We start from the raw sequence: 16,791 nt of genomic DNA, 5'->3' as shown, positions 1-16,791 counted from the left end.
AAGTGTTAAAGACACAATTACATGAATCGGGTAGGAGATAATGAACTAAATTGATAGCTTTGAAAAATAACTGAAAGTGGTGTTTACTAGAGATACAAAACTGCTGATCAGGGCGCCTGGGTGGCTCAGTGGGTTAAGCCGCTGCCTTCGGCTCAGGTCATGATCTCAGGGTTCTGGGATCGAGTCCCGCACATCGGGCTCTCTGTTCAGCAGGGAGCCTGCTTCCCTCTCTCTCTCTCTCTGCCTGCCTCTCCGTCTACTTGTGATCTCTCTCTATCAAATAAAGAAATAAAATCTTTAAAAAAAAAAAAAAACTGCTGATCAGACTGTGACTGGTTGGCTATAGGAATAAGAGTGAAAAGTTAAAGAATCTCTGAAGATTCTAGGGCCGTTAGTATTCAACAAATACTAATTGAACATCTGCCATGAGTCAGGTATTAGTGGAGAAACATAAATAAGACACGGTTACTGCTGGGGCGCCTGGGTGGCTCAGTGTCTTAAGCCGCTGCCTTTGGCTCAGGTCATGATCTCAGGGTTCTGGGATCAAGTCCCGCATCGGGCTCTCTGCTCAGCAGGGAGCCTGCTTCCCTTCCTCTCTCTGCCTGCCTCTCTGCCTACTTGTGATCTCTCTCTGTCAAATAAATAAATAAAATCTTTAAAAAAAAAAAAAAAGGCACAGTTACTGCCTTCAAGGAGCCTACAGTCTGGCTAGCGGGGAGAGGAAGGAGACCAGCACATTAGCAGGTAAAAATCCTGTTACAGAAGGTCTTGAGGGTTAGGGAATCACTTGAGAGTTTTAGCAAAAGCATCCGAGAGGTAAAAGCAAAATGTGAAACAAAGAATAGTCAGAAATTGAACTAGAGAGGGAGGTAGGGACCAGATGATAGAAGTTCTTGAATGTCATATTTAAAACCATGGATTTTATTCTATAAGTAATAAAAGGATTTTAAGCTGAAGTGTTTTTTTCTAATAGGTTACACTGGCAGCCCATGTAGAAAAAGGAGTGGAGGCATATGTGAGAAAAGGCAGGAGGACCAGTTTAGAGGTTGCTTAGTAGTCCATGGCAGTAGTAGTAAGAATGGTACACGGAAAACAGAACAGACTTGAAAAATGCATTGAGGGGCGCCTGGGTGGCTCAGTGGGTAAAGCCGCTGCCTTCAGCTCAGGTCGTGATCTTGGGGTCCTGGGATGGAGTCCCACATCGGGCTCTCTGCTCGGTGGGGAGCCTGCTTCCCTCTCTCTCTCTCTCTCTGCCTGCCTCTCCATCTACTTGTGATTTCTCTCTGTCAAATAAATAAATTAAATCTTTAAAAAAAAAAAAAGAAAGAAAAGAAAAATACATTGAAATTAAATCCACAGAACGTATGATTAGAATTGAATGTCATCAAAAAAGACTTCCAGGATTTTAGATTGGATAACTGGGAAGGTGGAAGTAGTCCTCCCAACAGAAAAAATAAAGGAGCAAAGGCTAGTTAATTGGGGGAAGGGTAGTTGGTTCCATTTAGGGTATGTTAAATGCAGAGTGTTTTGTTGAAATGCCTAAGAGAAGTCGATTTTGTGCCAGGTTAAAGCTCAGGGGAAAGATCTATTGAGACATTATCAGTATCCAGTTATTAAATACTGTGAGAGTAGGTGAAATATTTAGGAAGAATCTGCATACTTGAGAGAGCTGTGGGATGAGCATAGGGATCTGGGAAACTCCCAACATTTAAGGAGGAAAAAAACCTATGAAAGAGACTGAGAGAAGAGAGTTCTGGGTCACAGAAACTGAGAGTCTTGCTCCCTGGTAATTAAGAACAGTTTTATTAGAAATCTTGGACCAGGGACCCCTGGGTGGCTCAGTGGGTTAAGCTGCTGCCTTCAGCTCAGGTCATGATCCCAGGGTCCTAGGATCGAGTCCCACATCGGGCTCCTTGCTCAGCAGGGAGCCTGCCTCTCCACCTCTGCCTGCTTGTGTGCTTTCTCTCTCTCTCTTTCTGACAAATAAATAAATAAATAAAATCTTTTAAAAAAAAGAAAGAAAGAAATCTTGGACCAAAAACCATATTGCAGTAAGCTGAGTAAATGTTTAGGAAAGCATAGTGACAATTATAAGGTTTTTCTAAAGTAAGTTTGGATAGAAATGGAGGAGAGATAGTGGATGAGAGAGCACACTGTAGTATCAGGAAGGGTTTTGTTGGGGGGTGTTTATGTGGTTTGGTGTGGTTTGGTTTTAAAAGATTTTATTTATATATTTGACAGAGAGAGAGATCACAAGTAGGCAGAGAGGCAGGCAGAGAGAGAGAGGGAAGCAGGCTTCCTGCTGAGCAGAGAGCCCAATGTGGGGCTCTATCCCAGGACCCTGAGATCATGACTTGAGCCAAAGGCAGAGGCTTTAACCCACTGAGCCACTGTTCAGGCTCAGTGGGTTAAACACCCAGGCACCTGGTGTTTGTGTTTTAATGATAGAGATTTTAGTGCAGGGTCGGTAGACTTTTTGTTAAAGTTCCATACAGTAGTGCAAAAGCAGCCTTAGACAATATGGAAATGAACTTTATTTGCAAAAACTGGCATCAGGCCAGATTTGTAGTTTGTCAACCCTGCTTTAACTTACTTGTAGACACAGAGGGAAAGGATCTAGAATAAAGTAAAGGTTAAACATAAATGGGAGATTTGGTTAATAGAGTAAGATCCTGACAGTAGAGGTGTGGGAAACTTGGACATGAGTGGATTTGGGGTTGGCCTTTAGTATAATAGAATGGTAGTACCTCTGATCTATAGAGACCAGAGAAAGGAAGAGATAGAAATGGGATTTATTGGGGCACCTGGGTGGCTTAGTGGGTTAAAGCCTCTGCCTTTGGCTCAGGTCATGATCCCAGGGTCCTGGGATTGAGCCCCACATTGGGCTCTCTGCTCAGCAGGGAGCCTGCTTCTTCCTCTCTCTCTGCCTGCCTCTCTGCCTACTTGTGATCTCTGTCTATAAAATAAATAAATAAAATCTTTTTAAAAACACTTAAAAAAAAAGAAATGGGATTTATTACTAAGGGTGTAAATAGGTGTAGAGGGGGATGTGATAGGTAATGTGAAGGTTGAGGGGGTTAGGGAGAGAGAAGAATGAGTGGGTAGAGCATGGAGGGTTTTTAGAGCAGTTAAACTTCTCTGTATAGACACTGTAATGATGAATGCATGTCATTACACATTTTTCCCAAAGCTGTAGAATGTACAGCACCAAGAGTGAACCCTAGGGTAAACTCCAGAGGCTTTGAGTGATAATCGTGTGTCAGTGTAGACTCATCAGTTGTAACAAATGTACCACTCTGGGGAGGGATAGTGATAGTGGGAGAAGCTGCGCTTGTGTGGGGGTAGGTAGTATATGGAAATCTCTGCCTTCTGCTCAGTTTTGCCATGAAACTAAAATTGCTCTAAAAAATAAAGTCTGTTAGGAAAAAAAAGCTTCATGGTACAGTATCTTAACACACCATAATCTTTATGATATTTGTTGAATGTTTAGTGAATGTGCAACCAAAAATCTGTTTCTCTAATTAAAACTTCCTTATGCCCAATCATCAGAATTATAGAGTAGAATCAGTGAATGGAGTAAAGACTGTTACATATCATATCATTGCAGTTCTTTTTCTGAGAACATATTCAGAGATCCTCTTTCATTTTTCTTAGCAGAAATGGGGCACCATTTAAATGCCCATCAGTAAAGGAATGGAGAAATAAAATGGGATAGGTTTGTACGGTCGCATATTAGATGTTAAAAATCAATGAAATAAGTTACATTAATATCAACATGAATAGAATCTCAAAAACGTGAAATGATGCTCAGGTTTACAGAGAGGTGTACAGTATGATACCATTTGTATATTTTGTATGTGCGAACATGCAAGAATTTATAAAAAAATTTGAGTGGATGGACACACAAGAAGTTTATGGTAATGGTTCATTTCTAGGGGAGATGGTGTGGAAATGGGAATTGGGAAGGGGTGCAAAGGAATTTTAAGTTTATCATTAATGTTTAATAATCTAAAATATATGTGGCAAAATGTCAGTTTCTGTTGTGTGAGTTAAAATATGGTGTGGAATTGATTTCAGCCTTCTTCCCCATGAGCAAAAATAGTGTTTTGCCATAAGGAACTACATTTCTTTTACAATTGGTTGTTAATTAGCTGAGAAACAGACTGACCAGAGTCCTTGTGACCTGAATATTCCTTATAGGATGCATTTTTTCACATGGTATTTTAATCACTATGAGCTTGTGGTGAAACTTCTATGGAAGTTTCTCCACAACTGGCAACCAACTTGTACTAAACATTTCTTAGCTAAGTTTATATAAGATTTTGTTTTTCCATCTGCTAGTAATTTCTGTGAACTATTTGGTGGTTCACAAGACCTCCAGAGTCATCCTAATGACTATGCTGCTGAGCAGAGAAATTGTAGTTACCCCATTATTTTGTCCTAGAAGGATAGGCTGGGAATCTTGGCTGTCATCTGTGCAGAAGAAACAAAAAGCATTTTCTTCATAGAAAAGTCCAACTATATGGTATGTGTAAAGGGCTGTCATGAATACTAATTAAACTGGTCTAATTCACTGCCTTTGTCATGCGGCGTGTTACTTTCAGTGCCTTTCCATCTCAAGTTCAATTTTTTTAAATTAAGTCTTTTATTTTGAGATAACTGTAGAGTGACAGGCACTTGTGTAAAATGATACAGAGAGATCCCCTGTGCTCTTTATCCAGCGTCCCCCAGTTGGTAACATCTTGAAGAACTTAAGTACAGTATTAGAACTAGGATATTGACATTAATGCAATCAAGGTACAGAAAACATTCCCATCTTGCAAGGACCCCTCATGTTGTCCTTTTTTATAGCCACCCTTTCTTTCCTCCTGTCACCAACCCCCTGGTAACCCCTGGCAACCAGTAATCTGTTTCCATCTGTATAATTTTATCATTTCAGGAATGTTCTATGAATAGAATAATACAGCATGAAACCTTTTCTTATTGTTACTTTTTTCACTCAGCATAATTTTCTAGACACTCATCTAGACTGTTGTGTATCATGAGTTGGTTCTTTTTTACTTCTTTTTTTACTTTTTTTTTACTTTTTTACTTCGTGGTGGGATACACCTCATTTAACCATTCTGTTGAAGGACATCAGGATTGTTCTTAGCTTGGGGCTATTGTGAATAAAGCTGCTGTATACAGGGACGCCTGGGTGGCTCAGTTGGTTAAGCAGCTGCCTTCGGCTCAGGTCATGATCCCAGCGTCCTGGGATCGAGTCCCACATCGGGCTCCTTGCTCGGCAGGGCTTCTCCCTCTGCCTCTGCCTGCCATTCTGTCTGCCTGTGCTCGCTCTCTCCCCCGCTCTCTCTCTGATAAATAAATAAAATATTTAAAAAAAAAAAAGCTGCTGTATACATTTGTGTACACGTTTTGGTGTGAACATTAAGTGTTCATTTTTCTGGGATAAGTAGCTAGGAGTACAGTCCCTGGGTTGTGTAATAGCTGCATATTTAGTGCATTTAAAAACTGCCAAACTGTTTCCCAGAGTGGTTCTATCCCTTCACATTCCTGTTTACAAAGAATGTGTGATCCTATTTCTCTGAATTCTTGCCAGCAGTTGTTGTTGCTGTTTTTTATTTGAGGTGTTGGTAGGTGTGTAGTGAACTCATTGTGATTTTAATTTGCATTTCCTTAATGCCTGAATAGGTTGAACCATCTTTCCATGTGCTCCTTTGCCACCTGTCTGTCCTCTTTTCATGAAATGTCTGTTCATATCTTTTACCCATTTTCTAATTGGATTGTTTGTTTACTATTGAGTTTTGAGTGTTCTCTAGGTAGTCTTAGACACAAGTCCTTCGTTGGATATATGGTTTGCAAATATTTTCTCCCATTTGGTAGCTTGTCATTCTCTTAACAGGGTTAAATTCAGTTTTATTGCAAATAGTTCTGCATTTAAACTCTGAAATAAAACAGTCACTTATCCGATGAGTTTTTGTTTTGTTTTGTTTTTAAGATTTTATTTGTTTATTTGACAGAGATATCACAACTAGGCAGAGAGACAGGCAGAGAGAGAGGGAAGCAGGCTCCCCACTGAGCAGAGAGCCCGACGCGGGGCTCGATCCCAGGACCCTGAGATCATGACCTGAGCTGAAGGCAGAGGCTTAACCCACTGAGTCACCCAGGCGCCCTTATCCAATGAGTTTTTAAAAACCAAGTCTTGCACAGCTCTCTAATTTACTGTGCAGGGAAGGATGAAAGATGTAAGGGAAAAAAGTGTTCTATCATAGACAATAAGAGAATGAAGTTCCATCTACTTTGTTCTTTTTAAATATGTAATTTTAGATTCATTTTATCATTAGATTCATAAGAATTATACAGTACTAATTCTTATTTAGCGTTTGGGAGATAAAGACTGAGCCTAATGAATGAAATTATGCCATAATTTGTGAATAAAGAAAACTAAACCAATTTGTTCACTTGAATACTTTCGCTTTTAACATCAGGTTTCAGATGATGATAAAGAAAAGGGAGAGGGAGCTCTTCCAACTGGGAAATCGAAAAAGAAAAAGAAGAAAAAGAAGAAGCAAGGTGAAGATAACTCTCCTGCACAGGTATAGTATCAAAACGACAGATGTCATTCGCTAAGCACCTGCTGCTCAAATGTGAAAAGGTAATAGGTAGATACTAAGACTGTGTAGATGAAAGACACAATATAGGAGATAGGTTTACTTGCGTAGCATTCAAAAAGTCACAGAATGTTTTAAAGATTTTTTTGTATCCTATTGTAATAATAACTGTATTGCTCTAAAAAAAATCATACCATAGGTGTAGACCCAAAAGTAATAAATTAAATTAGATGCATTTTGGTTTATATAAAGGTGAAATGGAAAAAAAGGTACAATACTTATCACATACAGAAATGCCTTTTGAAAAACAAATTTAGCAAGTTAGAATTTTAGCTCAGTATAGCCATGTGGGTCACAAGTAGAGTGTCACTTACTCTGAGTTTGCTCTCCACTTTTAGCATCTTAGAATCTTCTGCTTGTTTGGCTTCTGACAGAAACTTTGAACGTATGTTACTCTTCCATTTTCCTTCCTTTTTTTTTCATGGCTCTCTCCTATTCGGAAATTTTTAAAATTACAGTATAGATGGAAACAAAGTTATTTTAATTGCAAACATACTAGATTACTAGAAGTATGCATGGGTTTCTCTTTGAAAGCAGCATCACCATTACATTACAAATTAGGAAAACCTTATTCCTTACCTATAGCCATGTGGCTAGTTATTTTTATTCCTTTAAATGTAGGAGATAGGGCACCTGGGTGGCTCAGTGGGTTAGAGCCTCTTACTGCAGCTCAGGTCATGATCCCAGGGTCCTGGGATCGAGTCCCACATCGGGCTCTCTGCTCAGCAGGGAGCCTGCTTTCCCTCCTCTCTCTCTGCCTGCCTCTCTGCCTACTTGTGATCTCTCTCTGTCAAATAAATAAATAAAATCTTTTAAAAAATAAAAAAATAAATAAATGTAGGAGATAGCCAGAATTCCTAGAGGATAGTCTACAGAGTAGTTTTCCTATTTATTGTTCTTTTCAGGAAAAGTTGCTGCATAAGACTTTTTAAGGAAATACACATTGCATTCATTTTTTTGTTGAGGGAAGCACAGCCCCTCGTAAGTGACACTAATCCATTTTCAGTACTAGTTGTTTCTCACAGTAATAGTTGAGTGTTAAGGTTAACGTAACTGAGACCAATGGATGTGAAAATCTAAAACTATGTATGTAATAAGGGCGCTGTCTGAGCTCTGTTTAGCCAAACTCTTCCTGGACTTCTGTGACTTAAATTACAGCCTTTACTAAGACTACTTTCTGGTTTGTGGATTAGGTGAGTTCCTTTTAAAAGCAATTTTGTGGGATAGATGTCATCTATATATTTCAACTTACTGGCAAAGGTCATTAACTTGTGGAAGTTCTTTCAGTATTCTGATACTCCTTTTTAAAATGTTTGATATGTCTTTAAAAATAACGGTGAGGGGGCACATGGGTGGCTCAGTCATTAAGCGTCTGCCTTCGACTTAGGTCATGATCCCAAGGTCCTGGGATGGAGCGCCACATCAGGCTGCCTGCTTCGCGGGGGGCCCACTTCTCCCTCTCCCACTCCCCCGGCTTCTGTTCTCTCTCTCGCTGTGTCTCTCTCTGTCTAAATAAAATAATAAAACCTTAAAAAAATAACAGTGAATATGGGGGTGCCTGAGTGGCACAGCTGGTTAAGCATCTGACTCTTGGTTTTGGCTTCTGTCATAATCTCAGGTCGAGAGATTGAGCTCCGCATCCGGCTCTCTGCCGAGTCTGCTTGGAAACTCTCTCTTCCTCTCCCCCTCCCTCCGTCTCTCTCTCTCTCTCTCTCTCTCAAATCAATAAATCTTTTAAATAAATAAATAACAGTAGATATACAGGCTTTGGAGTCGGATCTCCATTCAAATTTCAGTTTTGCCATTTACTAGTTTTTGTTCGTTTGTTTTTCTTTGCACCAGTGGCTTAACTGTGGAGGTTGCTTAGAGAATTAAATGAGACATCTTGAAATTCTGTTGTCAGGTTCATAGAACATAGTATCCTATCTGTAATACATTTGGGAATTTGTTCTTTTTATTTTTTATTTTACTTTTTTTAAGATTATATTTATTTATTTGACAGAGAGAGAGTAATCACAGATAGGCAGAGAGGTAGGCCCGGGGCGTTGGCGGGGGTTGGTGAGCAGGTTCCCCACTGAGCAGAGAGGCTGATGCAGGCCTAGAAACCTGGACCTTGAGATCATGACCCTAGCCGAAGGCAGAGGCTTAAACTGAGCCCCCAGGCGCCCGGGAATTTGTTCTTTTTAGTTGAGTATGCATGTTTGGTGGGCGTCTTTACTGTTCAAGTATAGCTTAGTTTAAAACTAACTGATGTCCTCACATTAATTTTTTTCAGATTGCAAATCTTACATATGTGCTTCCAGAGCTACTCATTCCATTTAAATTCACAATAAAATTTCCATTACTGTTTAAACCCACTACCATCCTGAAGAAGTTTTATAAACTACCAGTACTGGTTAAAGACTTTCAAGCTCATCCTAGCCATTTGTTCATGTGTGTGTGTTGACTAAAGAACAATACAACGAGCAATGATGGTCCTGTTTAATGTATTCTAGTTCATATTTGTTTCACATACCTAAGCATGTAACATGCTTTATAATTGCTTTGTTGAAACTTAAGTCCGAAGGCCTTGGGACACCTGGGTGGCTAAGTAGGTTAAGAGTCTGGCTGCAGCTCAGGTCATGATCCTAAGGTCCTGGGATGGGAGCCTACTTCTCCCTCTCTCTCTGCCACTCCCCCTGCTTGTGTTCTCTGTGTCTGTCTGTCTCTCTCTCTCTCGGTGTTAAATAAATAAAATATTTTTAAAAATAAAGTCTGAAGGCCTAAGAATGGAAATGGTAAAGCTTGGATAGGACCTTAGAAATTATCTAGGCACATTTTATTTTATAGTTGAGCGAAGAAATTAAGGTTCAGGAAAATGAAATGATTTGTCCTTGACAGTACACAGCTAGGCTACAGCAGCCCAGAACTGAGATGTACTTTCTGCTATGTCAGCCTCATTTATCTACAGATTATACTTATGTACAAATATTTTGTTCCTTGAAGAAGTCATTAAGTGAAATGTTATTTCTAAAGTCTTAGTTCAAGTATCACCTAATTCACTGTATATTTTGTCTAAAAGAAAAAAATTCTCGTTTATTTTGTTTGAATTGGTTTGTAAATTAGAATGGTTTACATTTGGGGATGGGAGTGTATTGGTTTTTAATTTCCAATTGATTTAAGTCCCTGGGGAGAGCAGGGATGATCACTGTTGTTCCAGATGTGCCTGTATATTTTAAATCTTTAATGATTGTTTGCTATATGCTCTGTTAAACTGTTTAGACAGTTACTGAAGTGAAATTAGTTTCTTGAAATATCTTCTGCACATTAATACTACAAACCAAATCGATTTTTAATTAGTAAAAAAAAGAGTGATTTATATCATATAATAGACTACTTTTCTCCGTAGGACACAGAATTAGAAAAAGAGATTAGAGAAGAGCTTCCAATGAATACCTCTAAAGTCCGTCCAAAACAGGAAAAGACTTTTTCTTTGAAGACCATAAGCACTAGTGATCCAGCTGAAGCACTCATCAAAAATAGCCAGGTGATTTTTTGGTATTTAAGGAATAAAATTTTGATGAGAATTGTGCCCTAACTCTTCTATTTTATCAGAGCGCTAAATGCTAAGCATTGCTAATCACTAATAAAGTGCTGAGCATTTTAAATACACTAACTTAACCCTCATAACAACCCCATGAGAAAAGTAAGATCTATCATATAAATGAGGTTGCAGAACTTAAATAACTTGTCCCAAGCTGCGTAACTATCAGTGGTGAAACCAGAACTACTAGAGTGTATTTTCTCCTACTAAATACCTAAACATACAGGGGATAGATTGCTTAGAGAAAATGTCACTGGTTGCATTTTCCTGAAATCCATCCTCTCAAATGTAACATTTGTTTAACAGGTTCTTGAAATATGTGCCATTGGTAAAAAATTTTGATGTGTCCGAAAGGACCATTTTACAAAAGGTCTAGGCCAGTGACACATAGTTCTTTAAAATTTAGGGGTGCCTGGGTGGCTCAGTGGGTTAAGCCACTGCCTTCGGCTTGGGTCGTGATCTCAGAGTCCTGGATCAAGTCCCGCATCTGCTTCCCTCTCTCTCTCTCTCTCTGCCTGCCTCTCTACTTATGATCTTTCTGCCAAATAAATAAATAAAGTCTTTGGGAAAAAAAAAATCTAATTTCTAAAAAGGTGAATTGCACAGAAATCTATGAAATCCTGCTAGAGTTGCATGGTTCATTTATATGCTCATTCAAAAAAATGTAGAGAACCCACTACATGCCACACAGTAATTGAGGTTTTGAGGATGTATCAGAGATCAAAGCAGATGAAAACAGTCTCTGCCTTTGTGGAGTATACATATTTAATGAAACAGCTTCAGACCGGCCCCTGAGTTACAGGGGCATCTGGCTAACTCAGTTGGTAAACCATATGACTCTTGATCTCAGGATTGTGAGTTCAAGCCCCATGGGGGGGTGTGGAGTTTACTTAAAAATAAAATCTTTAAAAATAATAATAATAAAAAGAACCTGAGTTACTAAATGAAGTAATTGGTAACAGTCTTGTGCTAAAATAAAATCTTAACCATACTTCCTATTTGTTTTTTATGCTTTTAATTCCCTAAGAGAAGAGTTCCCTTTTGAGATGTAAGGATGAGGTCTCAGTACATGCATAGGTTTAATTGTAGGGCTACAAAGAGTAATTTGACATTTTGATGTTTTATTTATCAAAGTAAGTCATTTTCAGAAGCCATTTTGTAAAGACTGTTTTGAGTCCTTCTGTGATTTAACATAGATTAAGTGAAAGAATAGAGGGGAGAATACTGGAAATAAATACTAAAACTTTTGGGTATGAAATAAATATAGAGAGCACTAAGAAAGCTGAACCGAGCTAGACACATGGAGCTTCGGGGTACCTGAAATAGAAGGAAGGAATCCTTGTAATTACCTGCGTGCACACAGCTTCCTCCTCTCAGTTCCTTTTCCAATTGAGCTTTCTTAACACCAGAGAGCCTGAAGAACAAAGGGCAAGAGAAACATGACTTACCCTTGTTTACATATTCAATCATGATGGTAAGTAAGGCTAAGGATGAATTGATCTCCTCTTCTGTTACTACCTCAAGGCACTCCAAAGACTAGAGTTTCCATCCTTACCTCTCCTGACCATGCACAGGCCTCATGGAGGCCTTTCTGCTTCCAGGTTGGAGAGGAGAAGCAGAGCATAAGAGTCTAGGCCCTCTGCATTATGATTTCACTACCAGACTGGATAAAACTCTGAAAATCTGGACCCAAGTTTTACTGCTTCTTTTAATGGTAGTAGCCCTAGTTTTGTCTGAGACCCATCACTTTCCAAGGGTAGGAAATGGAAGCAATTGCTGCCCTGTTTGAGTTTGCCTTACCTTTCTAAAAGCAGAGAAGGAAGCATCATCTACTGGTAGTTCAGAAATTAGCTTTTTTTCTTTTTGTCTTCCACATGAAAAAGTTTTGAGGAATTAAGAGTTGGTAAGAAGTGCACAAAACATTGAATCACGAAAATAATATAAAATTGTTCTATTTGTAATGAAAAAGAAAAATGTAAAGGTTCATGAAAATGGAATTATTCATTCCTGTTTGAGATTCTGTAACATTTTTAATTTTATGCTTTCATCCATTTTTATCGCAACTTACATTGATGGCTACTGTAGGTAAAGATTTGTTTGTTTATGCCACTAGAGGGCAGGCATGAGTTGTAGTGCTTCGGCTGGTGAATTTGGAAACCGTTTAGTGTTTACTTGTTCCTGTGTTATTTAATTTTATTTGAAACTTTTTACAAAAGAACTGAAGATAATATTATTCCAAAATAGCCTATCAAGACTCTTCCACCTGCTATTCCTACCGAGCCATCTGTTATTTTATCAAAAAGTGATTCTGACAAGAGCTCTTCCCAAGTGCCACCAATACTACAAGAGACAGATAAATCCAAGTCAAATACTAAGCAAAATAGTGTGCCTCCTTCACAGAGTAAGTAATCCTCACTTCTGGTTCTTTTGTATGTTTTTGTACTGTTTGTAAGTCTTAATATCTTAGAAGTCTGAAATATTTAGATTTCTGATCTTAGAAGTCTGATCGATTAGTAGTCCGTCCTCCTTTGGCAAAGGCTAGATTCCCTGGAACCTTATGGACCTCAGCTGTGAGGGCCAGGGGACTGAAATCACTCTAAGCAAGAGGGGGTGGCCAGGGACAGAGATGGCAGAGGATTGGCTAGATCCTTTGTCCATCTGGTCCCTCCCTTTCTCCATGCGCATGTTCTTGGGACTGTGAATGGTTCTGTGCCCCTTTTTCCCCTCCTTTTCTCCCTTCAGCTACCTGCAGTGTCCATTTTGCCCATTTTTCGTTTTCATTACTTAGATTGAGCCGTATTAATGATGGGTTTTTTAGATCAAAACCAGTGAGATATCTTCCATGTGATAAACCAGTACAATACATTGGGATTCAAAGGAAGAGAGGATGGCAGCCATAGAGTAATCTACAAAACATGTCTCTGGAACTTGAAAACTTAAACATAAAGGTTGAAGCATTCTTAGTGGATTTCAAAGCACGTTTTCATTGATGCTGCTTTTGTATTTTTGAGACATAATAGTATTTACTACTGTTTTTTCTTTGTTTTTGTCCTTTTAGCCAAGTCTGAAACTAGCTGGGAATCTCCCAAACAAATAAAAAAGAAGAAAAAAGCCAGACGGGAAACGTGAATATATTTTTCCTGAATTGGACATGTGTTTACAAACACTGTCTGGAAGATTATGCTGTTTATGCAATAATTTGTGAACATGTACAGAGTTTTATATAAATTTAAACCAATTTTTAAAACAAAACTGTGAACACAACCACCGTAAAAATGGAATCAAAGGAAAGTTAATTTATGAAATTCAGAGGTCAGCAGAATATACTCCAGTGCTAGAAGACACTTGGGGAAAGTCTTTTCAATTGAACAAGAACGATCTTAATTTAAAAATACTATCCTGGTTTTACAGCAGTGCCCTGTTTACAACAGCTTGTGCCCTGTCTCATCTGCAGCTGAGGAATAAAGGATTCTGATTAGAGAGAGAGCTGCCTACGGGTGCGTAGGCAGCATCTGCAATCTTATGCACGGAACTTAAACCATTTGAATCTGTTTTATGCTTAAATCAAAGTGCTTTGATCAAGTGCATAATCTGCCATATCTTTACATATATGTTGGTAGCGATTTGTATTAAAGGAATCACAAGTGCAAATAAAAGGTCATTTATCATTTGTTAACTAAACTCATGGTTTAGTTTACAATTTTTAAAAAGTTCTTAATTAAAACATTGAACATGCAGTTGATGCTTGTATGGCTTATGAAGTTATTTTTGATAGTCTTACATTACTTGAATTGTTCAAAGTTCAGTATATTTTAAATTAAGAAAGGTAAACTATATGTATTTGTTTTATACTTTGAAGGTTCAGACTCACAAATAATGCTCTTGTTTAGAATTTGGAAACTTCCAGGCCAAGTCCAACTTAACATTTCTCCCTTTCCCTAGCAGTTTCTTTTTTCCAGCGTCAACTCTTCTCTTCATTGCTAATACTTCTTCGACTTTAAAAATGAAACCTTTCACAAATTAGTCATACAGACAGAACTTTGAGTATATGATGGAGAATGAAAAACTAGAGTCAGACAGCTTTAATTGACATTGTCAAGACCTCCAGTTATCAGGAATACATTTTTTTACTGCCTTAACCTATAGTGCGTAGAATATGCATCAATTTCTTGAGGGGGATTCGTGTTTTTATAAGAATTTTCATGTAATTATTGCAATCGTGGTCAAATAAGGAACGTTTTCTGCTTGAAACTATTGATTTAAATGACGTGTGAGATGTTTCACCATTTTCAGGCACTGTGTAATTCTATTGTAATAAACTGGCAGGTATCTTTGTAACTATAAATAGTGCATGCTCAGCCATGTACACTGTAAATAGTCTTTACCAAACGTGTTTGACAAGGACCATAATTAACATCACTTAGTGAATTGTGATAAAGAAAAAAAGCCATGATTTATTTGATGTGATTGGCTTGTTTTTACGTGGCGCCAAGAATGAAACTGTTGAACAGCTGTAACCAATGGTACTGATCTGTCCATCCAATCTTGTCTTTATTAGATCTGATTGTGGTTTGATAGTATTGCATCATCACACTAGGAAAGCTGAAGAAACACAATGGTTTTAGTAACTGCTGAAGACTGGCCTTATTAACGGACAGCTTTCCTAACAAGCGATTAGTAACTTCTATCAGGTGTTACCATCTGTTTCAGGAACAGGGCAGTATGTTTACATGTCAGAAGTCTTGTTTCATTCTATGAGATTTCTAAATTGATTTGTTTAAATAAATTCAGCAAACGGATAGCATTGTGTTTATTTGCTTCAATATTGGGGTAAATAAGCTCAACTGCCAGGAATGCATTTCTTCAAATGACTTTATTCTGTGAGCTTTACGTAGATACTTCCTAACTAGATCCAAGGATTCCTGAAGTTGCCAGCACTTTGTAAAGGTGTCACAGAGGAGAATTTGAGAAGGAGTCTGTATAATTTTAGAATGTGCCAAAAGATCTATGCTCAGAAAAATCAGTTGAACTCTCTCAACTCTACCTCACCATTTCTTTGTCTTAGAATTTTGTTGGCTGTGTCAGACATTGGACTTCCTTTCTCTGGCTTCGTATCTCCCCGACAGCCACCTACCTATAGCGGGTGTTAGAGATGCTGTCTTGTGAGGAGAGAGCTGGTGTGGAGATGGAGGAGGGCGTGGCCAAACGGGTACATCCATGTGGAGATGCCGCTGACTCTCCTCTCCTGCTCCAGAGCGAGGACAAGAATTTTATGTTTTAAGAGATGGCAGCTATGAGTGATAAAAGGAATTTTCTTTCACGTGCATGAGATGAAAACTCTTGCACAATTAAAGTATCATTGTTCATTGCTCTTTACCTGTTCCAGATCTTTATATGGCATTAAATCAGTTTCTGGGTCTGAACACAGGAACTGTTCTCCATCGTCCACCTCAAAGGGCACCAAAATGAAGGTAGCGATTCAGGGAGGAGGGGGAAAGGGAGGAGCCTATTGTCCTTTGGTGACTTACATTAGATGCTCCCCACACCTTCAGTAAGGAGGTAACTGATCCCTTTGCGCTTTGTCAGGCCTGAAGGGGAACCTTGTACTGATTAGCAAAGGAGGCCTCCTTAGAGAACCTGCTTAGAAATCTCCCTAATCCTGACCTGTCTGGCATGCTTACTGAAAATCCTTCCCTATCCTGGAGCGGGGGTTTAGGATTTCCCTAGACTAGAATCCTACCTATGTACCCCAGACTGAGCAAAACAATAGTTGAGAGAGTCCAAAAAAAAAAAAAAGTGTTGAAATAAAATGTCGTTAATGTAATTTACCATGTTTACTTTGTGCATGCATTTTGGGGGTGGGGGGAGCAATGGAAATAATTTATCCAAATCTAATGGTATTATTTCACAAGCTAATCCAGTTTGTATTTGGGTTAAAAATAATTGAAGGGCAATATTTAACTACAGAGTTTAGTTTTTCTTAATTAAAAACAGTCTTCTATTAACGTGTGAAATATCTTTCAAAATTGAGAATTTAGGTGTAAGATGTCTAAGAGATGTCTTAAGACTTTTCTGTAAACTCCTTGCACAAACTGGAATTACTTTCCAAAAGACTTAGGGAATGCAAATATGTTATTTGTAAAATGCATTGAGTATTGTAAATAAAAAAATCATTTCTGTTTTGTTTAAATTGCTCGTTATAGTTCTCTTATGGGAAGGGACTTAAGTCATTTTGCATCTTAAGCTAGTCAAAAGGCAATTAGTTTGTGATGTTCTTGATGCTTCTTTCGAAAACCATAGATGCATTTGCAGGCTTTACCAGTGGGAAGTCATTTGGAGTTCAGCACCTCGTACAATAGCCATTTGTGACGCATGATGTTCTCCGTGGGAACCTGCTTCCACTTGACGTCATCTTAGCAGCGGACAGAACCGCCACCAGGTGCAGTGTTTAACTTGCATCAGCTTTTTAGGTTAAAGAAATGAGACTCAAATCTGGCACTATTTATTAGTGTCCCCAAACAGTAGTGACTTAAACAA

The 16,791-nt window shown here is 38.6% G+C and overlaps 1 protein-coding gene across 5 annotated transcripts in view; it reads left to right on the top strand.

The window, feature by feature from the left end:
- MTDH (metadherin) overlaps positions 1-16,444 on the top strand; it is a 58,289-nt gene extending 41,845 nt beyond the window's left edge. For 2 of the 5 annotated variants that reach the window (XM_082722800.1, XM_082722799.1), the window contains 4 exons: positions 6,489-6,596; positions 10,060-10,197; positions 12,499-12,655; positions 13,313-16,444. In XM_082722800.1, the coding sequence (XP_082578926.1) occupies positions 6,489-6,596; positions 10,060-10,197; positions 12,499-12,655; positions 13,313-13,383 (474 nt within the window). In that variant the 3' untranslated portion in view covers positions 13,384-16,444. The remainder of the gene's footprint in view (positions 1-6,488; positions 6,597-10,059; positions 10,198-12,498; positions 12,656-13,312) is intronic. The other 3 variants (XM_082722803.1, XM_082722801.1, XM_082722802.1) reach the window with 2 other exon arrangements.
- The last annotated feature ends 347 nt before the right edge of the window (positions 16,445-16,791 follow it).

The sequence above is a fragment of the Mustela nivalis genome (genome assembly GCF_964662115.1).
Source record: "Mustela nivalis genome assembly, chromosome: 2".
Taxonomy (NCBI): domain Eukaryota; kingdom Metazoa; phylum Chordata; class Mammalia; order Carnivora; family Mustelidae; genus Mustela; species Mustela nivalis.
Note: the sequence above shows the minus strand (reverse complement) of the source record. Positions and strands in the feature narration are given on the sequence as shown.